Here is a 23,658-nt window from a genome sequence, read left to right on the forward strand (position 1 = left end):
TGACTCCATGTTAGGGGCGGCCTAATTTGAACCTGGCAGAAGGTAACAAAATGCCTTTGGGAGTGGCGAACCCATCGTACAAACAGCCCATAAAATGAATGCGAGTGAATCGAGGCCTCGGAAAATGCTAGGGCGTCCCCCTGAAGTGACGCGCAGTTCCCGGTGTTTTGGGGGAACTGTAAGAAGTGAGCTACCAGACATCACAAGAATCGGTTACATCAATGTCATGACTTTGAATGGCAAGGTAGAAGAACTGATAGAGTATATGGAGAAGAAAAACATAGCAATGATGGGAATGAGTGAGACAAAATGGAAGGGGAAAGGTCAAAAAGCACTGAAGAAGGGTATAGAATATATTTGAGTGGAGGAAACATGGCAACAAATGGTTTTGGTGTTATATTGACAGAAGACTAGAGCAATATGTGGACAAAATTTACCAGATTAGTGACAGGATAATTGAAGTTAGACTTGGACTTGAGAGTGGAATCAAGGATTTTATATAGGTTTTCATGCACCCCAATTGGGGAACGCAGATGAATGTTTAGAACAGTTTCTAGAAGAACTGGAAAGTTGTACTGAAGACCAAGAGGTTATAAAAATGGGAGTCATGAATGCACATGTTGGGACAGACAGACAAAAGAACAGATAATTGGCCCCTCTAGTTATGGAAACCAAGATGAAGGAGATTTGGTAATAGATTTTTGTAGATGGAATGGATTAATTGTTGGCAATATGTGGTCTTAAAAGAGAACTTGTAAAAAATAACTAGATATGTTGGGGAGAGAGAAAGAAAAAGAAAATGACTGATCTTATTCAGCTGGAGAAAGAGAAGCGTAGACAACTGGAAGATGTGACAGCAATGCCAAGAGCAGATTTTGAAGAAGACCATAAATTAAGACTTGGTAAAATAACAAAATTAATGAAATGAAATGGCGTATAGCTTTTAGTGCTGGGAGTGTCCAAGGACATGTTCGGCTCGCCAGGTGTAGGTCTTTTGATCTGACGCCCGTAGGTGACCTGCGTGTTGTGATGAGGATGAAATGATGATGAAGACGACACATACACCCAGCCCCCGTGAGAGAGAAATGAACCAATTATGGTTAAAAATCCTGACCCTACAGGGAATCATCGAACCCGGGACCCCTGTGACCAAAAGCCAGCACACTAACCATTTAGCCTTGGAGCCGGACACGAAGTTAATAGAAAAAAAGGGAAAGAAAAAAATAAAGGGATGGAAGTTAAAAAAGAAAAATAAGGGAAAAAGTTTCAAGAGGATCTGAAGAAAGAAATTCCCAAAGATGACGTCGACAGCGTGGAAGAGGAATGGACATGTTTCAGAAATGGTCTTGTAAAGTGTGCAGTAAACAGCTGTGGAAGACTATCAGGGAGAAAAAAGGATAAGGAAACTCCTTGGTGGAACAGCAGGATAAAGGATGCAGTTAAAGAGAAACAATAATAATATTAATAATGTTATTTGCTTTACGTCCCACTAAATACTTTTTAAGGTCTTTGGAGATGCCGAGGTGCCGGAATTAGTCCCGCAGGAGTTCTTTTACGTGCCAGTAAATCTACCGACATGGGGCTGTCGTATTTGAGCATCTTCAAATACCACAGGACTGAGCCAGGATTGAACCTGCCAGGTTGGGGTTAGAAGGCCAGCGCCTTAACCGTCTGAGCCACTCAGCCCGGCTAAAGAGAAACAAATGGCTTGGAGGAAGTGAGTAGGCAACAATAGTACAGAAAATTGGCAGAAATATAAAGAAGCCAAAAAGGTATGTAAGAAAATAGTACAAGAAGAGAAATGGAAGAGTTGGGAAAGTTTCACAGAAATAGAAAGGTTTTGTTTGGTTTGGTGAAGAATAGTTTAAGAAACATGGAAGATACAAAATTTGTAAAAACTGAAACAGGGCAGATATTGATGCAAAGAGATGACATACTAAAAAGATGGGAGGAATACTTCTCTCAAAATTGCTAAATATTAAATACAGTGAACTGGTAGATGAAAAGGAGCACGAAGAAACAATGGGGAAAGATGAAGTATCCGTCTGGATTGTTCTGCCATTAAGTATGAATACATCAAGCAGCTTTTTCATCTCGTCGACACCAGCAACATTTCTTCGACTGCAATGGTGATCAAAAAAGGACTTTCGTCTAGAAAACTCTTTTCATTAACTCTGGAAGCTATCAGGAATCGAGGTAGATGTATGTAACATAAATAATCTATAGTCACTGGAAAATATTTTTCCTTTTACAATCTTGGATGCTGGTTTTTGACGGGTGCCTCCCTTTGCCGCTTTAAGGCCAGCAGCAGTACGACGCATACAACAGAGTACAAACCTCCAATGTTCCATTTTTTTATAATGGTGTAATTCGCATCTAACGAGAATATATTGCAAGTTTAAACCTTTTAATTAATTAATCTTCATATGAACATTTATACTTTAATAAATAACTTAACACTAGCAGTGTTAGAAGAAAAAATGGGAATTTTTAGCCAAATCTTACAATTTAATTGGCACATTACTATGTCATATAAATTATATACAGGAGAGGTTTCCACCTATTTACAATGTTATTTACATTGCATGAGACTGTTTCAAACCCTACATGGGGTCATCAGCCATCGCACACTACCAGCTAAGCGGCATACACCGCCGTGCGAGGTCCAATTTGGTTTCCGCTATGAACTGAGAGTTCCACCCATTAATATCACCATGCACAGTGTCTACTTTCTTCTCAAGAAGAATTTTAAAACTTCATATTCAGTCTGCACCATGCCAACAATCAGTCATGCAGCCCTATCAACATAGCTTGATTACTTAATACACCACGTATCAATTTTCTGCTTAAGCTGATACAGTATATAAAACAACTCTTCACAGATTCTTCTAGAGTAACATCTACACATTTGCTACTCAAACATTGTACATACTTGTATACTTTTATTATATGTGTGATGTTATATTGTGTTCATTCTTAGTACCATAGCACTCGGTCCACAACCGTTTTGTATAACCAGGACCTACTGATACACTATGTGTCTAAAATTAGACTGACCTACAACACAGAACATCTCATTTGTACTTTTACACCCAGACTTTTTCCGCTTGTTTACTGTACTTGTATTATACATTGCTCACCTATGTCACTCGCAATATTTCACTTTCATTTGCAACACTTTGAGCGCCATAGCACCTTGCCTAATTAAACCACACATCATATTGTAAATTATATATTCATAAGGTTCTTATTGATTAGAAACATGTTTTAGGACTTTGTCATATATTGTGTATGTTTAAATATGGCTGATGATGACCCCGTGTAGGGTTGAAACAGTCCCATGTAATGTAAATAACATTGTAAATACACACTATGTATTAAATAGGTGGAAACCTCTCCTGTTTATAATTTATATGTTATCTCAGTTCAATACAGACCAACAACATGAAATTCATAACCCTTGACATTACTATGACTTGGACTTCAACTTCCTGTGAATAACGTCTAGTCTATTATAGACCCATTTTAATTGTTACTTCTTCGTGTTTACTTTTTGTGTAGTAATTATATTTTATTGTATAATAATATTTTAATGAACAAATAATTGTAAAATAAGATTTAATATAATGACTCAACCTTGAGATAATTGTACAAAATGACTGAAGATTCTCGACACAACGAGCAAAACATGTCCCATTTAATGTTTGTATTGAGAAAATGTCCTTTTAGAGACAAACATTTTTATGTATTGAATAAGCTGGAAATAAAATCAAGAAATTGTAACCATTATAAAAGAGTACATCTCGAGCGAATCTTAAACCATCACCTTCACAGCATCGCAAAAATTATGTATCAATCAGTGTGGATTTGTCAAAGGATCCAGGCTGATGATGACATACAGTTTTGTCAAAACCAGTACCAAAAGTTAATAAACGTGATGATTTAACAGAAATGTAGAAATGTTCACGTACTATATAATATTAAAAGGGTGGATTTTATTTTTTCGTTGTATATTGTGCATGCATACTGTTAGAGAGACACAGGGAAAAGAGAAAGCATTACATATAGCCTTCCTTGATATCGACAAGACTTCCAACCACGTCCCACATCAGCTCATTCTCTATATCCTACGTGACCATGGAGTTCATAAACTTCTCATCAACTGGATACACATTCTTTACTGGAATACCACCAGCAGTGTCAGATGCTCAGTTGACATCTCTAATGACTTCCCAGTAAGAGTTGGTGTCCACCAAGGTTTTGCACTGTCACTACTCCTTTTCATTCTCGTTATGGATATCACACCCAACCACCCACATGCACGCAACCCTATTACATTGGTTACCACAGCTGATTTGTATTCACAGCCTCAGAAGAACAAGTGTTTATTGTTATCTGAGTGGACCATTTTATTAGTATAAGATCTCTGAAGATGAAAAAATAGACATTATGTAACAGCTATACAGTGAAAGTCCACCATAGCGAGTACGGAAAATAACAACAACCTTGTTATAATGACAGCTTTTGTCTGTCCTTTCAAAATTCCTATATTCAACTATGTTATCCTTCGGTTACAGTGAGAGCCCTATCATTGACGCATCCATTATTATGAGCGATTAAGCATGTGCGATTTTTACTATTACCAATATTTATGCACCCAGTAATTATATTGCATGCGATCGATCAACTTCCGTATCATTTCCTCGCAATGTGCACTAGCAAGCTCTCTTGTCGACATTCAAAGGAGATGTCGGGTCAATTAGTAATACCCAGTGACTGCTGTTCCATAAAGAAAAATAGAAATGAAAGAGGAGAACATGTTTTCGTAATAAATGCACAAATAACCTGTCCGATAGCAGTTGTTAACTCGTTAAAAATAAAGGCCGAAGCGAACGATTGTTTAATTTTAATGCTAAATGCTGTAATTAACAATGGGACACACCTGAAGATATGGCAGAGTGCATCATTGGTTTCAGAGGTTAGTTTTATATTTTCTTGCATCTGGTTAAATTTCAGAAAGGCTATTATCATGTAAATGTATAGAGAGAAGGTTATTATTTCTCTACTGGTGCTTCAAATATGTGTCCATGATGCATATCTTACAGTTAAGTTAGGTTAGGGGGCTGTCTGAATAAGAAAACAAACATTTGCTACAAAATGTGATTGGTCATCTTCGGTACTCATTTTCTCGCCATGTACACTTGCGAGCTCTCTCGTCGATATTCAACGGCGATATCCGAGTCTATTAGTAATACCTGTCGACTGCTGTTCTCTAAAAAGAAGATTTAAAATGAAAGAGGATAACATGTTTTTGTAATAAAGCCTAAATAACATGGCCAACAGAAGTTGTTAACTTGTTAGAAATAAAAGCTGAAGGAATCGTTCGCTTAATTTTAAAGTTATACTCTGAAATTAAGTAAGAATGTGATACATCAAGATATGGCAGAGTACATCACTGATTCAGAGGATAGTTTATATTTTCCCGCATCTAGTTAAATTTCGGAAAGGCTGCTCCCATGTAAATTTGTAGCGAGCAGGTCATCTTCTCTATGTGCGCTTGAAATATGTTTTCATGATACATATATGGTTAGGTTAGGTAAATCTGTTTGAAGAAGAAAACCGGAGCGTTTGATAGAGGCCTCTGGAGTGATATAATAATTTTTTTGGAATGAAATTGCCAGAGTATTTCGGTTAACCCGTGTTTCAGTTAAGCAAAGTACAATTAAACGGAGTTCTACTGTAATAACTGAACATCTACTTATTTTAAACAAGTCGTTGAAATTGTCAAATACTTATGCTGAAGAAGAGAGTGATATGTTTTTGAAGCACATACGAGTAATTAACATATATTAAATTTTTAATTAGTTTTGACAAGGTGGATTCTTTATCTCCTGCTTATTCAGTGAAGTAAGTTTATCACCGTAAGTAGTCATGCAGACCAATATAGACCATTAATATGGTCAAATTTATATATTATTTTCAATGCATGCATGTCAAAACAAAGTGTTAAGTGATTCCATACGCCAGTTGGTTAGTTTTTAATTAGATACTGAATGGCGCATTTTCTCGTTTAAAAGGTTCTTTTCCCTTGTCCTGTGAGAAAAGTCTTAGAGGTTTTATTGTAAATGATCAAAAGGTTAGGAAGCTACGTGAAAAATCAGGACAGTTGGCTGGTACATTCCCAGTGATAGGAAAGACAAGTAATGCACGTAGGTTATGCACAAGCCTTCACAGTGTGAAAATGACTTTAGATGAATTGTGTTACATACACGCAGACTTACCTCATCATCATCAGACACTCCGGTACCATCACCAGCACCTGGTAAACAAACATATCACAAATATGTAACATGATTTTTGTTTCTACTATGTAGTATGAGGTACAGGCATATAAGAAATGAGGCCATAGTTACCGATTACGCCTTTCATAGGCTCATCACTCACTCGTTCAATAGCCAAGTTTAAGCCCTTAAAATTGACACTGTCAAAGGTAAGAGCTTCTGTTGCATCCTTTGGTGTACGGAACTATAAAAAGAAGAAAAAACTATTAGCATACAGAAGTATGGAAGTAAACATTAAAAAGTACCATGGAGTAGTGGAAGTTCATGTTGTCATGGTTCTTCGACCTGTAAACTCACTATGAAAAGCTGAATGATTAACAAGATATCCAGCTACTATCACCCTATGGAATTAACCTAAACCAGGGTTTAACCTAGATAAACAAAAAAAGTCATAAAAATGCATAAGTGAAAAATTATATTTGTGGAAATTGCAAAACGTTTGTGCAGTATACTGAAACGGGAATGCCCTGCCAGCATTCGCCATTCCTGTATTTCTTGAGGAGAACGCACTAACACCCGACTGTGTGGATTTAAAACAAGCGCCGAGCGTGCAGGCATCATAGGTGACAGCATGCAAGTGATCGCTTGCTGCAGAGTACCAGCCAAGGCCAAGTGACGTCACAATCGAATCTTCCATTCAGTTCAATGTCATTATATCATGAACGGAATGTCAGATCATGATTTGAAGAACGTCACCTTGTAGGCCTGGACAACACATACTATTGCCCCAAATTTCATGAAAATTGGCAGAAGGATGGCTGAGTCATAATTTTTTAAAGAAGCTCATATTTCCAGTCTGGCCGTCCGACCTTGAGCAATATAAGGAGGTTGCCAGCCCTGGAGTAGACGGTGTGTGACTTCGTCGTGTACTAGCCGCCACACAGTGCAGGCGAGCTGAGGTAGTACAGTTCGTTACTCTGTCCGGCTAAGGACCGGTGATAGAAAAAACGTGATACAAGTGTCGAACATATTCTTATTGGACTCTTAACTTCGTGTGCAAGCGGAAAACTTGTTCACTTATAATATCGAACTGTCGAGCTGATTAACATTATTTTCGTCTTGTGAATTTTGTATTGCAGAGATTATACAGTGATCGCTAGATATTTCTGAAACTATGCTTACAGGACTTAGGGCGTAAAGACTGTGCTTTAGTGAAACAATGTTTTCTCTTCAAGAGACCGTGTCGAGTTATTTTGTGAAAATGTGCCGTAGTGAAAGTACATTTTTTCTTAAAGGACAGAGTTAATTTTTGTCATGAAGAACAGTGCCAACCTTTCTTTTCAAAGACTGTGTCAAATCACTTCGTGAAAAATAGTGTCGACATTTCTTTTCATAAGACTGTGCCAGCCTTTATTTTCAAAAGACTGTGTTAATTCACTTCATGGAACTGTGTTAACATTTCTTTCATAAGACTGTGCCGGCATTTCTTTTCAAAGACCATTGATTCGCTTCGTGAAATACTGTGCCTTTACTTCTTTTCAAGAGACTATGTTAATTCCCCTCTTGAAAGACTGTGTCTACATTTATTGCCGAGAAGTTGTGTTAGGCTACTTGTAAAAGTGTGCCTCAGTGGAGAATTTATTTCTGAGAAACTATGTGATCTTTTGATTAAGACTGTGTCGTAATGGAACTTTGTTCTTTTTCGCGAGACTGCGTATTAAAAGTCACAAACTGTTTCTTTACTGTCTTCATAGAAACTTTAGTATATTTCCACGTGTGTGTGTGCTAGATCATTGCATTTGCTTCTCCGTACTCATTACAGACAGTAAGAAAGACTGTGTCCGTAGGACTCAGTTTATTTTTCTTCTTCGCACTGAGATTAAGTGAAGTTGTATACATTTGAATCTCAGAAAGTTCCAAATTATTTTTCATTGCCTATCACTTCGAGTTCGCCAGTGACTATTTCATGAACAGTATTAATTCCTATTATTTTCACAGAACTGTGATTTTAAATTCAATTTTTTTCTTCCAAAAGTAATGTGCATCCAACACCATTTACAGTGGAACTTGTTCGGCTAGTAAACAGTGTCTCGCCACAACTTGCAGAGCAGTGCAGTGCGGTAGAGAAGTGTTGTATCAGATTCTATTGACATTCTGTGCGAACATCTTACATTTCTCTACTCCCTGGTTCATGGGACTTTAGTGGAATTCAAAGCTAATCAACTATTCCACGCTGCACTATCACCAGGTGACCGCAACAGGTTTGAGTCTCCTTCAACATCGAGGGTTGACAACCGCCGTGGGACGACATCTTCTCCACATCTTTGAGGATATTCAAACCATTCATCCGTAAAAGGAAATATAATTTCTATGTTTTCTTGAATAAACTGCAAGTTCCACTTTAAAAATGGCCTCATTGCACTACCCTTCTCTCTTATACTCTCTGAGCATGAACTGTACACGCCTTGGCGTCAATCCATGCTCTCCACTAAGCTAAAGTACGGGCGTTCCTGTTTCAATACCCAATCATTATATAAAAGAATAAAAATACATAAGGTCTGCAGAAACTAAAAATACATAAGCTTCTTAGAGTTCTATTACTTTCTACTACTTTCTATTACATGATGATGCCATACTGTTATGTCCCCTACCCCATATAACGCACACAAATAATGGAGTATCACTGTCATACTAAACCAACCACCACTTACATACCATATTTACTTGTGTATTTCCTCCCACCTTATTTCAAACTAATTTTAGCACAACAACAACAATTCTTTTTCAGAAGGCATTTAAAAAATCTGAATGAATACCAGATTAATTATTTAACTGAAGAAAGTCTACAGCCCGGTATAAAATATTATTTTTTTCCTGTATTACCATCTTTTCAAGGTCATCAGCTACTACTGTACTATAGTCTTCATCCTCGTCGCCACAAAGCACATTGGAAAATCCAGTCTTCTTGAAGCTCCTTACTACAATTGTTTAATAAAGCAAAGCTACTGCACACACAATCTACGAGCAAATTACTTCAATGGAAGGTCACAGTATCTCCTCCTAATAACGTTATTGGCTTTGTATTGTCCCCTTCAAATTTGGCCTAAAATTAATATTTTATTGTATGTGGCACAGGGATCATTCTTTCATTAAGGGTGATATGTTACAAGTTTATTTCAACTCAGTCGTGTTTTAGTGCAGAAAACCGTTTGAACAGGTAGGGCGGACAGTGTATTGATTTTTCAATCGACCGGCCAGCTGTAGTCATGTGACCTACTTGGAATTTCTCAAGGCCGCTCCAATTGATAGTGCGTGGCGAATGTTCTCAATATAGTACTCTCTTGAACTATGAGAACCTATCAGGTGAAGGTACGATGTCCAATTACGACGCAATATAAGGACACACACACCTCCCAATGTAAATGCATAAATACCTGTGCGTTTGGAATAAACGCCCCCTTCCTATTGTAACATTCGAGTGCAGGAGATTTTCGAAGACAAGTTACATACTATTCTATGATAATTTCAACGTGGTCGTGTATGTGGTCACATTCTAAAACTTTTGTGTCAGTTTCAGCTCTCATCAGTACAAGAAAGAAAAGGGCCTTTATGTACTCAATTCTCCTCACCAGGATGTCTCACCCATCTTCTGAAAGAGCGATCTACGAGGATCTGGAAATGGACTTTGTTGCCAACATGCAGTGTTAAAACGTAGGCAGTCTGACATGGGAGAGATAACGACTGGACACAGATTGCCACCTAAGCAGATCACCATGCGAGCAGTTTCATTCATCGACGGCAAGATCCAATTTCATCAGAAATTTAGTACCTTTTTATAATAATCTTCCTGTTCATCTCCGTAGAAATAGTACTAGCTTATTCATTGATGGTAGTATTTCTGTTAGATTAGAGTTTTTGACAATATTTCCATTCTTCTTTTCTTTCCTATGGGTAATGGTAGTGTTGTTACATTGTGAGTGAATTATTTGTTGGACTCTATTAGCGCAGTTAGTCAGCGAGGGTCTTCTGATATTGTTCTAAATGTCCCTCCGAAGGATTAGGATGCTATTTAAAAATCATAGACCTCTACGATAAAGGATAATTTTATGTGATATTAATTTCAAATGTGTGAACTTGTGTAGGACAAAATTACATCACATTTGACATGTTGAATTTCAGAGTATATTTCACCTTACGCATTTCATTGGATTAATGCAAGGTAGTGTCATCAGACTCAGTGTCGAATTCAGATTTTTGGTGAAGTTAATAGTCAGCAATAATAATAATAATAATAATAATAATAATAATAATAATAATAATAATAATAATAATAATAATAATAATAATAATAATAATAAAGTTGAAGGTCGGGTTAAACTAAAATTTAATGATCATGAGTGGTAAAAGTTATTTGCTATTATTATGTTTGATGTGTGCTCTATTAGTGGATTATGAGCCTGGAATACGGTGGATCCTGAGGGATTAATTGTGTAATTTTATTTGGGAAAGTATGTGTCTAGAGAACTATGTCTTCTGCGAATTTTGGAGCACGTGTTAAATAATGTGGATGAGATTTAGGAGTAATAATAATTTATCGCGACTCATTAACCACACGTCCGATGATATTAATGTTTAACCAATATTTATGAGCGTGTTGATAGTCGACCAATTCTTCTGAATATTGAATTGCTGATTTTCTCGATCAACGTTGTGATAACTGTGATTTTCTTTACAAGTGATTGCCCAGATTTAATCAAATTTCTATGAGTGTCGTGTGTTACTATTTATCCGATACCGTCATCTGAATATTTCATGGATAGGAGAATAAAAATCTAAAACTTACTATTCAAATTCCAAAATCCAATTGTAAAATATGTAAATAATAATCGTGTATTATTTGTGTGATTGTGGAATGAGTGCAGTAGGTAGTAATATTTTTCTGTGATTTATTGAAATGTGGTTCTGATCTGGCCACGTGTTCATCATGTTGGTCCCAGATTATTAAAGTGTTGTTTGTGATGACTAATTTTGAGATGATTAACACCTTGAGTAAAGTTTATTTGAATTTTACGTAAAGTTGATGTTAAGGTACCAGCCAAAAATGAATAAGTGCGTGTTATTTCAAAATCGTATGAGCAAAAAATTTTAAATATTGTAAAATTCATTTTCAAGGCGTTGAGTAACATGAATTAATTAATGTTATGTATTATTCAAAGCAATTTAAAAGATTTTCGTGGAAATAATAATTCTTGTGAATGTAACTAATTTTGGTAAGGTCTTGAAAAGACATGATTCAGTAAAATTATGTAATGGAAATATTTTCAAGAGTATAGTTCAGTTGAATTCACACCATAAAGGTGAAGTAATATTGATGGAATTTATCTACGAATAAGAAAGATAATGATGTAATATTTATGATATTATTTGTGAAGTTTAATGATGCCATTATTAATTAATTTTTTCCTTAAATTAAATATTTTAATTATTTTGTGTGTAAAGGTGGACGCTATTGCGATAGCCTAGGATAGTTCATGAAACCTGGAGTAACTCACTGGTTTTTGTTTTTGTTTTGTTTTTTGTTTTGTTTTTTTGCCGATAATCCGACCAGTGTTTAGGAGGAGGTTCTCCTACAATAATGTTCAATTTTCTTCAAGCCAGATGTGGGCTAATGGTTATTTATCTTCTATTACAGTAAAATGCAAGCTTTGGTATGGTTGGAGAATGAAGGTGTAATGAATCAGACAACTTTTGGAGAAGAATCTGAATCACAATCATCAAGATTAATTTGTTAAATTTTGTTATTTTGTGTTACATGAAGTGCTAGTTGTACTAAATGTCAAACTATTGTTTTGATGGTTTTTTTTTTCAACTGTCGTCAGTCCGTAAGTCTTACCTGCCCTTTTATAATAAGCAAAGCCTGACGGCGAACGGTCCACGTATGGGACTCTCGCTCTCCGGCTGAGCCAACCAGGAATAAAGGGGGCAGTATCTCAGTTTCACAGTTTACGGAGACACCAAGGTATTGTAATTTAGTCCTGCAGGAGTTCTTTAATGTGCCCATAAATTTACTGACATGACGCGTAAGTATCTAAGCACCTTCAAATACCACCGGACTGAGCCAGGATCAAACTTGCAATGTTGGGGTCAGAAGGCCAGCGTCTCAACCGCCTAAGCCATCCAGCCTGGTTATGGCCTCCTAGGATCGTGGTAAGAACGATTCACAGTCTATCTATTTCTCTTTTTTTGATCTTATCAAATGCTCCGGAAAGCTGTCCAATACCAACGACTTCTTCTTCAACAACTCTCCTGGCCAAATACCGGTATTCCAAACAACTACTCATTTATTCAGATGTGATCCATGCTCTTAGTTGGACCCTAACTGTACCATTTGGGAGAATATACCCCATCAGTCTCTTTTCTTTAAAAATTGTGAAAGCTGGCAACCTGTTAGCTGTTGGCGGTCACAGCCAACATTAACAGTGCAAAGTATTTTCTTGGGTCCCGCAGTTTTTATTATGAGAAAAGTGCCCTTTTGATTTGGTGTTATGTTGCATGGCATGTAAAAATGATACAGAGATATGATCTGTGTTTCCTTGTCCACTACTGTTGATGAACAGTATTACACTCCTGACGAACAGTATGCATCTTTAGACTACTGAAGCTGTCAATCTAGAAAAACGAAGAATAAATCGGGAAGACTTTTATTAAACTACACACAACAATTAACAAAAGGAACTAGAACAGACTTCCCACTAAGACAACAGTAATAAATAATTAAATGTAGGGACTAACACTGACTACTGTATTTCATGGGCGGGTTCATTTTTTAACGAACACGAATTCATTATCTGAACTCCACTCTTCTTCTTTTTCTACCGCTTTTCCCCACACCTGTGGGGTCGCGGGTGTGAACTGTGTCGCGCATGTCGATTTGGCCGTTTTACGGCCAGATACCCTTCCTGATGCCAACCCTATACGGAGGGATGTAATGACTACTGCATGTTTCAGTGGTGGTTGGTAGTGCAGTGTGTTGTGTGAATATGAAGAGGAAAGTGTTGGGACAAACAAAAACACCCAGTCACCAGGCCAGAAGAATTAATCAGAGGCAATTAAAATCCTCGACCCAGCCCGGAGTCGAACCCAGGACCCTCTGAACGGAAGGCCTCAACCCTGACAATTCAGCCAATGAGTCAGACATCTGAACTCCATAATGAAAGGAAAAACTACACATGTAAAACAAAAAAGAAATATTGGGGAGAGTTTACCAGCAAAATTGAGAAAGATAGTCGAGGAAATCAGAAACGATTATACAGAGTAACAAAATCGAAAAGAATACATCAAGAAAAAATCAAAACATTAGAGAGAGAAGATGCATCCATAGTACATGAGGAAAAGGGTCTTCGGAAGGTGATGGCAAAGTATTTTGAAAAACTTTATGATGAGAACGACTGCTCAGAGGAAGGAGATAAAAAATGGAAATAATAGATGAAAAAAAAGAGAGACTGATAACATGGCTGGAACTAGAAAGGGCAGAGGAAGCAATGACCAAAGGTAAAGCAAGTGGAAAAGACTAACTCAATGCTGATATGATTAAGGCAGCAGGAAGCATTGGACTACAGTGGCTATACAGAGCCTTCAATGCCATGAAAGGATACCTGTTTGGCAACAAGGAAACATTGTACCATTGTTCAAAAAAGGAAATAGGAAGAAATGTGAAAATAGAGGTATAACCCTATTATCACATGGTCTAAAAATAATGGAGAAAGTCATAGACAAAAGACGAGGGATATAATAGAAACACAGAGGGAGAACAATATGGCTTTAGAACGAATAGATCAACAATAGACTTGATACTTACGGTGCGAACAATAATGGAAATCATCTAGAAAGGAATAAGGAAATCATCTTCGTATTTTTGGATTTGCAAAAAGCTTATGATACAGTCAAGAGAAAACATGTATGGGAATGCCTACTGAAGAGGAATGTACCAAAAACATTAATCAACAAGATAAAAATGTTGTATCATGAGATTAAAAGTGGGAGTGGTGACTGTGAAACATTTTACAAAAAAAAAGGTCTGAAGCAAGAAAGTGCACTGTCACTTTTATTGTTTATTATACAGATGGATGAAATTATAAAACGTGTAAAACAGAGTATCAGTAGTGATGAAGTGAATGCTTTGGTATTTGCAGATGATGTGGTGATTTGGAGAACGGGAGAAAAGTACAAAGACAACTGGACATGCGGAATGAAAATCTGAAAGTTTGGAATGGTAATTAGAGAAAAAAAAAAAAACTGTAGTCATGAACTGTGGAAAAGAGAAAAAGAGAAGCCAAGTAAACATAGACGGAGAACAGTTAGAGAATGTAGTACAGTTTACATATCAAGGTAGCATTATTGATGGAAGTAATGAAATCAACCCTGAAATTAATAAAGGACTAAGTAAAGGTACAACATTTTATCATCAAGTCAGAGAGCTTTTATGGGATGACAAAATACCCAAGAGAATGAAATTAACATTATATAAACAGTATTTCATACCAATTGTAACATAGGACTAGAAACACTGGTAACTAATAAGAGACATGGTAATAAGATCCAAGCAGCAGAAATGAAATTTTTAAGAACATCGGTTAAAAAGACAAGAGATAGAATTTTTTTTTTTTTTTTTTTTTTTTGCTATTGGCTTTACATCGCACCAACACAGATAGGTCTTACGGCGACAATGGGACAGGAAAGGGCTAGGACTTGGAAGTGGCCGTGGCCTTAATTAAGGAAACCACGGAAAGCCATCTTCAGGGCTGCCAACAGTGGGGTTCGAACCTACTATCTCCCGAATACTGGATACTGGCCGCACTTAAGCGACTGCAGCTATCAAACTCGGTATTCAAAATATTAAAATCAGAGGAAAGCTAAATGTAGAACTGTTAGTACAGAACATACAGAAAGCAAGACTGAGATGGTTCGGACATGTAAAAGGAATGGGAGAGAAACGGGTAACAAGAAGGGAATTAGAAAGAAAAGTTAAGTGAAGGAGACCAGTTAGAAGACCAAGAACAAGGTGGATGGATCGGATTCGGAAGGACATTAGAGAGGCTGGATTGGATGTGGCAGAAGTAATGGAGCAGGAAAAGTCCAAGGACAGAAAGGAGTGGAGGAGGCTTGTTAAACACACCCGGGAGACTGGAGTGGGACACTGATATGATATTTTGATACATATTTGAGTAGTCTTAAAACATATGAGACTCAGATCTGTCGTGACCCTAAGGGATGTACAACAGGCTGAGGACTTGGGTTCGGAGTTCTGGGAGCGTATAGTCAGATTGGCAAAGTTTAAACACTAATTATATTCTAACATCGAGAATATTCACACATCAATATATACAATAATACATACAACATAAAATCTCTGACACCAATTACTCTCAATCCCTTCTCAACTTCAGATCTCTGAGAAAGTCTTCAAGTCTTTTTCCTAGTACACACAAAAATACATATAATACATATATTTACTGGTTGAATACTTAACTACGGAGTATAGCTGATTCTTGTACAGCTGACGTCTTCACTCTTCTCTTCTTGCCTTCTCCTCTTCTGCGTAGATATCCCTGGAACTCGTTACTCTTCACGGCGATGTGACTTCCCCCAATTAAAATTGAGCTGCTAGTCTATAAGCTTGTATCCCAACACCTACTTTGATAATCGGTGTGGAAAACCCTTGTGATTGTTTACCAACCAATTCACACCCAGTTCGGGAGTCTGATATCCCTCTATCTTACTATCACTTTACTGCGTACTGAGACTGAATGCCAAGTCTACCAGCTCTCCATCAGTTTTCCCTAATTGATTATTCACTTCTCTGTGCGATATTGCCTATCGTCGAAAAGCCTCCTTTGAGGTCTCACAGTCCAAAAGCCTCCTTCAAGGGATGAAAGTCAAAAAGCCCTGTTGTTTACAAGTTACCCAGTTGTATAGTTTCATCTATTCTTTCTCGAATAATCCTCCTGATTCATGTACCACAACCATAAGTCACTAGTTCACGTCACAACTCCACTGTTCTCTGATTGGTTCTTTCACATGGAACCACCCAGTCACGTTGCATTACACACATTGTTCCAGAACACTTTGGAAACTGTTTCTATGCACTTTACACGTGACTCTGTATATTTCCAACCCAAAAGAAGTGCGTATTCACTTACACAATGTTTCACAATATTGAGACACAAAGCCCTTGGCTTACGAGCTCCCAAAGCAACATTGAATGTTCTAAATCCTTCTTTGAAATATTCTGTTATTTCTCTTATTATTATTATTATCACTTATGAATTATGAGTTATGAACTTACACAAACTCTCCTATAATTTCCCTTCATGCATTCATATGCCTGTTACTTTTTAAATCACAGGCTTTCTACCCTGGAGGTCGCAGATTCGAATCCCATTTGAACCCGTTCGCTCTCTCGTTAATATGCGGAAGGCGCGTCGTGAGCCGTCGTTCACGACAGATCACATGATGAAGTAATGTCAGAGTGGAATGTCCAACAATATTCTTAACGATTTTACAGCTTCAGTTTAAGTTATCATACACATCGTGCTAAGAAAGCTGGACCTAAAGCTCTGCTTTAGGATATCCCAGCAATAACAGGATACATTACTATGAGTACTATGAAAAACCATGGAGACATCAATTTTTCAGGTGATGAAGTCACGATACTGTATTATGGAAGACACTGGATGAAGCAGCGTTTAGATGGCAAACCAATAGGGTTGGGATTTAAGGCCTGGTGTCTTGGTTCGAGGCTTGGTACTTAGTACAGAGTGTACTAAATCAAGGTGCAAGTACCAGGATGACCAATCCAAACGTCAGAGTTGGAGGTTTGATGGTAATGGGTCTTGTGAAAGTGCTTTCGAATTATAAAAGCTACAATTTTTTAAATAGTTTTTTTTACTACAATCCCCCTGCTTGTGGAGTTAAAGAGCACTGGCTACAATGGAACAGGCACAGTTCGTTGCAATAGGACTGAGAACGCACCACTTCTGGGTGAAAAAACAACAGCAAAGAAACCATGTGGTAGCTATGACCAAGTAACAAGTCTTGATTCAGGAGAAACAATCGTAAGATAACAATGACAATGTTGTCACTGTTGCACCCGGCCATGCTGGTGCTAATTCCTTTGGGAAAGCAAAAAGATGGAGTCAAGCTTCTGAAAAAGACCTATTCTCATTGAATACCATATAATCCTGAATAGCACCCGGCACTGAAGACGGCAAATTACGGAAACAAATAAAACATCAAAATAACTTACAATACCTATTTAATTTTCTTCAAATATACTAAAAATATAAATTCAAACAGCTTACAATTAATAAAAACATCACAAAAATTGTAAATAAAATTGGTCTAATACTCGAATCATTCGCAATTCACCGTTGTCATCTGAAGTTTCACCATAGGAACTTTTGTAGCTGGCATCTTTCCACAAACAGTCGTCCTCACTGCCGTCCACTGAATCTGAAATTCCACATTTCTTAAAGCTTTTGGACACTAGATCATTGGGAATGGGTGCCCATGCACTCTTGATCCAGTTGCATATTAGTCCCACTTCAGGCTTCTTCACTCATCCGGTTGGTGTTAATGTGTGTTCACCATCAGACATCCATTCGGTGTACAATTGTTTCATTGCAGTTTTGAAAGGCCGGTTCACGCATACATCCAACGGCTGTAGAATAGAAGTGAATCCTCTGAAAATTATCGCAAGATCGGTTTTTCCTTTCCTCATCATATCTTTTACGGCATCAGCTGTATGTCCACGGTAACTGTCCAACACAACCATCTAACGTTTTTGTAACAAAGCTCCCGGGCAACGTTGCCAAACGCACTTCACCCAGTCCTCAACTAACCCACTGTCCATCCAGCCAGACTCATGTTCTAAGAATAACACTGGACGGCAAGTTTACTTGCGGAAGTGTTTTCCTTTTCAGAACCTTTCCATCCGCTAATATGCACAATATTACCGTTCATTGTTGCTTTTTATTACCACCTGTTCTGATGGTTACACTTTCAGAACCTCCATATCTACTGTATTTTCCAATGGCATTTCAAAATAGACAGCTGTCTGGTCAGCATTCCCAATTTATGACAGCAAAAAAAAATCTTGTTTCCTCAAATGAATAATTGATGCTGAAGGGTTCTTCATACACCCCAGCAAGACGTTGTGAAATAGATGAACATCTCCGAATGCACAATCCCTATCTCCGATAAAAGTTTTGGATCCATCCGTGGATTGCAGTAAAACCCTGTGTATTGAGTTCCTCTGAGACCTCCAGTGCTTTCAGCTGACACATTTCACTAGAAACACCATATCCTAATTCACGTTTTTCTATCACAAATTTGTGGAGTCATTCTTCAAATTTTGGAAACACTGCACTCAGCCCGCAGAACGCTTTGCGATCGCCATTACATTTTAGAAGTTTTCCTTCCTTCTTCTTCCAATCACGACTACACAATTCATCAATATCGTACTTTCTGCGAATGGCACGATTTCCGTATATTTCAGCTTCGCTTACAACTTTCAGTTTCTCATGCACAGTAAATGACCACAGACGCAGTTTTGAATCCATCGCTTACTACTGAGACAGCACTTTCATGGGACAGATATGCAACTCGAATGTGAGAGAGGTAGACTTCCGTAACCAACAATCTCAACTCTCGCGAAGTACGATATCCCGCAAGTTCAGCTATTCGCGCACCCAGCATAACACTTGTGAAACAAATGACGATCGAGCAGCGGCTTTCATATTTAACGCATATTTAGCCATATTCTTTGAGTTACCGTATTTCATTACCTTAGATTTTGCATTTACATGCCACTATAACCGTATTGAGAAAATCGATCTTGTTTTCTAGAATGCAACTAAAACGCAGTAAGACCTGAATGCCCATTTACATGTTTACATGAGTACGGTAATCGTATTAAAATCTATTTTAATACTCCAAGTAAATGTAGTAAATATTTACAAGAATGAAGGATTTAGAACCAATATTTTGGGGGAAAAAGTGTGGGTGCTATTCGGGATTATACGGCAGTTATTTTCATTCACATCCACAACCAGTTTATGGGTAGCAGATTTAAGTGAGAATATTTCCAACTACAGGGTCAACATCTGCAGGGAAAAAAGGGTACTTGCAATTGCTGATTTTCTCCCTAATTGCAAATATAAACAACGCTTGGCTGTTCTACAGTTGAACAGCTACAAGAAGGAACCATTGGATATACTTGGTTTCACAAGAAGGATCACCCAAACGTATTTGGTCAAGTACCGCCAACGCTTCATGCTTGGAAGGTCTGTTACAAACCAAGTTCAACCAGTTGATGAGAGAGTGACATGTGAAATCTGATTTGATGATGGACATTTTATTGCGAAGTCAGATAAACAATCAAGATGCGGGAACTGCAAAAAGAACTTAACAATGAAATGTGTGAAGTGTAATTTTCTCTTTTTTAGAATCTTTTACGTTGCACCAACACAGATAGGTCTTATGGTGATGATGGAACAGGAAAGAGCTAGGAGTGGGAAGAAAGCAGCTGTACAGCTCTAGCATTTGCCTGGTGTGAAAATGGGAAACCACGGAAAAACCATTTTCAGGGCTGCCAACAGTGGGTTTCGGACACACTATCTCCCGGACGCAAGCTCACAGCTGCGCGCCCCTAACCGCATGACCAACTCACCTGGTGTGTAATGTTTCATTGCATGCTGAATGTTTAGTGAATTTCCAGTAAAATGTGCTACCCTACATGCAAATTGTTTCTTAGATTTTCATGAGAATCTGGGTTCGATTTTTTTGGAATAATTGTAGCATTTGAGTTTCTGTACACCTCCTGTGCAATAATGAAATAATCATTCTCAGGAGTTTTAGTATATAGGACTAGTTCTTCCTAATAAAAAGCGTACCCTCACGGAGCCGTTGTTCCATTTTTGGAACATCGGAGAATAAAATATAGCATACTCCTCTCAGGACCATTGTTCCATTCTTGGAACAAAGGATAACTAGAGGTCACTGACCTCCTCAGAAAACAAAAATATCATTGATACACAACACTGAAGTCATTTAAAAGTTTTTTACGGAAATTAGTGGTAAAATCTAAAATAAAATTAATTGGTCCCAAATGGGCGAGGCTACGGTCGCTTCCTTCCCAATCCTATCCCTATACCGAATAAGACCCGTGAGAGTTGGAGTGACGTAAAACAAATAGCATCTTATCGAACCAATTTTAGTAATTTTACCATTTCTCCACTAATTCTGAATAACGAAGCCACACAGACGCACACGAGATGCTGTCAGTTGGTACGATACTTTTATTTACATATTCACAAATTAATACACACATAACCTTAATCACCGTATCACAAAACAAAAACACTTCACTTGTAGGATATCAACAAAGCCGCCATCTTTAAACAGTTGACAACCGACACCGAATACCACAGGGATTACATTTTGCAACGCAGATAAAACAGATGACCACTGATCAATTCAACATGGAGACTGCCTGGCGCAGCATGTCAGCCACGCGCTACTAAACAAAAACTCTCTTCCAACAACTGTCACTCTCAATAACTGACTTCACTGACTCACTTCACTGTCAAATCGCCTCTTTTTATATGAGGTGTTTAGTTTCAAACATGACCGAGTCCATCTTTAGCACGTTCTGATGTTTTGACTTCCGTGGATTCCTCTTTACAAGATGAATACAACGAGAACGAAAGTGGGTTTAAATCTGGCGAGATCACATTTAAAATTACAGCGAAGAGTGAGGTTTCATGTCAAAGTCGGCCAAGTCCCTGTTAACCCGCACAAGCCAATAAACCTGCGCTATCCAGTCACGTGGTGTCTTCCAGTAATATGGCTGCTTGAAGTTTGTTCGAGTCACATGTGGTTGTTTTGTTTGCGTGTATTTTTATAAACATTTTATAAATAATAAATATATATAATTAATTGGTCATTTTTAATAGTATTTATATTTGCTGTGCAATAAAATGGAGGAAATAAATTAACGGCATACCAGAAAGCGGCAACGTGATCCTTCCACCTGGAAGCGCACAAGGTAAAAACAGCTGAGGCGAGTACAATCAACAACGTGTTATTAGTGGTGATTCAATTAAGGCTTGGTGATTCCAAAGGGCAATGGTATTGAATAAGTATAACATGAATCCACATATTTGCAAAATATACACTATTTAAATGTTAATTAGCCTCTACATTGGTTGCAATGTTGGGTAATTTCACACAAACATAATGTTTAAAATAATAATCTTAAAAGACTTTTCACTAAATCTTGTATCATTTTTAATCATATTTGTCAAGATGAACACAGTTGGAAAATAGGCCTAATCTAGATTTCTTTTTCCTTAGATATTCCGCAACGTCTTTACCACAGTACCCAACTTGTACTCACAGAGGAACAAAAAAGTGTAGGGTACTGAAAATGAAAGATATAGAAGACTTTCATAGTGCATACTATGCACACCCTGTTAAAGCTAAATAAGATGCTTTTATTCTAAAATACTGTCGCATAAGCATGCCCAAAAGACAGCGAAGCAGAAATAATGCATGGTCTCAGAAAAATATTACCATTGAATATTGTATTTCAAATAAGTTCGGAAATTCCCTGCCCGTGTGTCGACAGACTTTTTTCTCAACTTTGTGGATTACTAAGCACAGGGTTGAAGGAGTTTTTAATAGTTCAAAATGGATGGTCTTCGAGTTCCTGTTGAAACCAAAGGTGGAGATAGACAATCTAAGGCTTTTGAAGAAAAGTTTGCTGCAGTAAAGACCTTTATTAGGATATTCAAAGTTGTTGAGTCACATTACTGCCGTGGTAAAAGCGAGTGGATGTATCTGAACAGTGAATTGAATATTTAAAAAATGGGGAGAATGTATAACCAAGAAGTACAGAGTGATCTTAAAGTGAAACAGTCTTTTTTCAGAAATGTTTTCAACAGGAACTTCAACATTAGCTTAAAGGCTCCCTCTACAGATGTATGTTCTAAGTGTTTGTAATTATCAGAGAAACTAAAAACAGAGAGGAATGAAAAAAAAAGAAAGAAAAAAAAATGAATTAATGATAGAGAAAGGAATACACAAGTTACGATACAGACAATTTTATGATCTTTTGAAAGAAGAACAGGAAGGAATAATAACAATATCTTTTAATTGTCAAAAAAGATCTCGTTCTACCAAAAGTGCCTGACCAGGCAGCTTATTATAGTAGACAGCATTATTGCTATAACTTTACGATAGTGAAGGGGTCTTCAGGTTCTAAAATGTCAAGTGACAGAGTTGCAGTGTACACCTGGTGTGAAAACGACAGACCTAAATCTTCCAATGAAATTTCTTCTGCATTGTTCAGGGAGCTTCAAAATACTAACATGCAAGGCATTGACACAATAAGGCTTATGGCAGACGGTTGTGCAGGGCAAAATAAGAATGTCACTTTGCTCACTGAGTGTTCTAAATGGCTGTTCCATGCACCTGCGCCTGTGAAATTTATAGAAATTATATTTACGGTTGTAGCTCATTCATATCTGCCACCTGACAGAGTGTTTGGGCATATTGAACAGGAACTGAGGAAAAAAGAAATCATTATTGACACAAACGAGTACCATAGTATATTTCAAATGCATGGTTCAGTGAAAGTACTGGAGGCAGTTTCATCACTGAATTTCAAGATATCGCAATGTAAAAGATTCTACCTGCGTCGTAGTGACAAAACTAGAAACATTCTTGTGGAAGGAGAGATGTTCTATCGTTTTAATACTGGAATACAAAAAGCTATCACAAAGAAGCACAAAACATTTGAGGATGTCATTCCAAAACAATTGTCTATTGGAGTTAAAGTAAAACAAGAAAAAGTTGATGATATGAACAAATTATTGTCAAAACATTCTGGCAATGAGTGGAAACATTTGAATAAGTTACAGTGGTACAAACGTGTGATAGAGAACAACGCTGGACATGAGGATTTGGAAAGACAAGTGTCATGTGGTGGTGGTTGATACGATAATCCATTCGTATGAGCATTTACAGGGGATTCACATTAAGAATAATTGTTACTGTGTACAAAATTACATTCTTTGCAGTGCTGTAAAAATATTATTCCAAATGTGTATGGTACCAAGTTTCTTTACTGTATGTTTTGTTTCACATTTTATTAGATTTTAGGACTATTGTGTTGCCATAAGACCTATACTCATCATAATTCTGTTAATTTTGAACATAAAACTTACAGGTTATTAGCTACTGCAAACACAAAAAATAAAGTTCAATTGCTTTTGCTGATTGCTACATTGAAAAAGACTTTTCTCATCATATTAGG

The 23,658-nt window shown here is 37.4% G+C and overlaps 1 protein-coding gene across 2 annotated transcripts in view; it reads right to left on the reverse strand.

The window, feature by feature from the left end:
* Positions 1 to 23,658, reverse strand: part of LOC136875964 (uncharacterized) — a 672,636-nt gene that overhangs the window by 388,320 nt on the left and 260,658 nt on the right. For both annotated transcript variants that reach the window (XM_068228419.1, XM_068228420.1), the window contains 2 exons: positions 6,414 to 6,525; positions 6,282 to 6,319 (listed from right to left, as the gene is read on the reverse strand). In XM_068228419.1, the coding sequence (XP_068084520.1) occupies positions 6,282 to 6,319; positions 6,414 to 6,525 (150 nt within the window). The remainder of the gene's footprint in view (positions 1 to 6,281; positions 6,320 to 6,413; positions 6,526 to 23,658) is intronic.

This window comes from Anabrus simplex, chromosome 6, assembly GCF_040414725.1.
Source record: "Anabrus simplex isolate iqAnaSimp1 chromosome 6, ASM4041472v1, whole genome shotgun sequence".
NCBI lineage: Eukaryota > Metazoa > Arthropoda > Insecta > Orthoptera > Tettigoniidae > Anabrus > Anabrus simplex.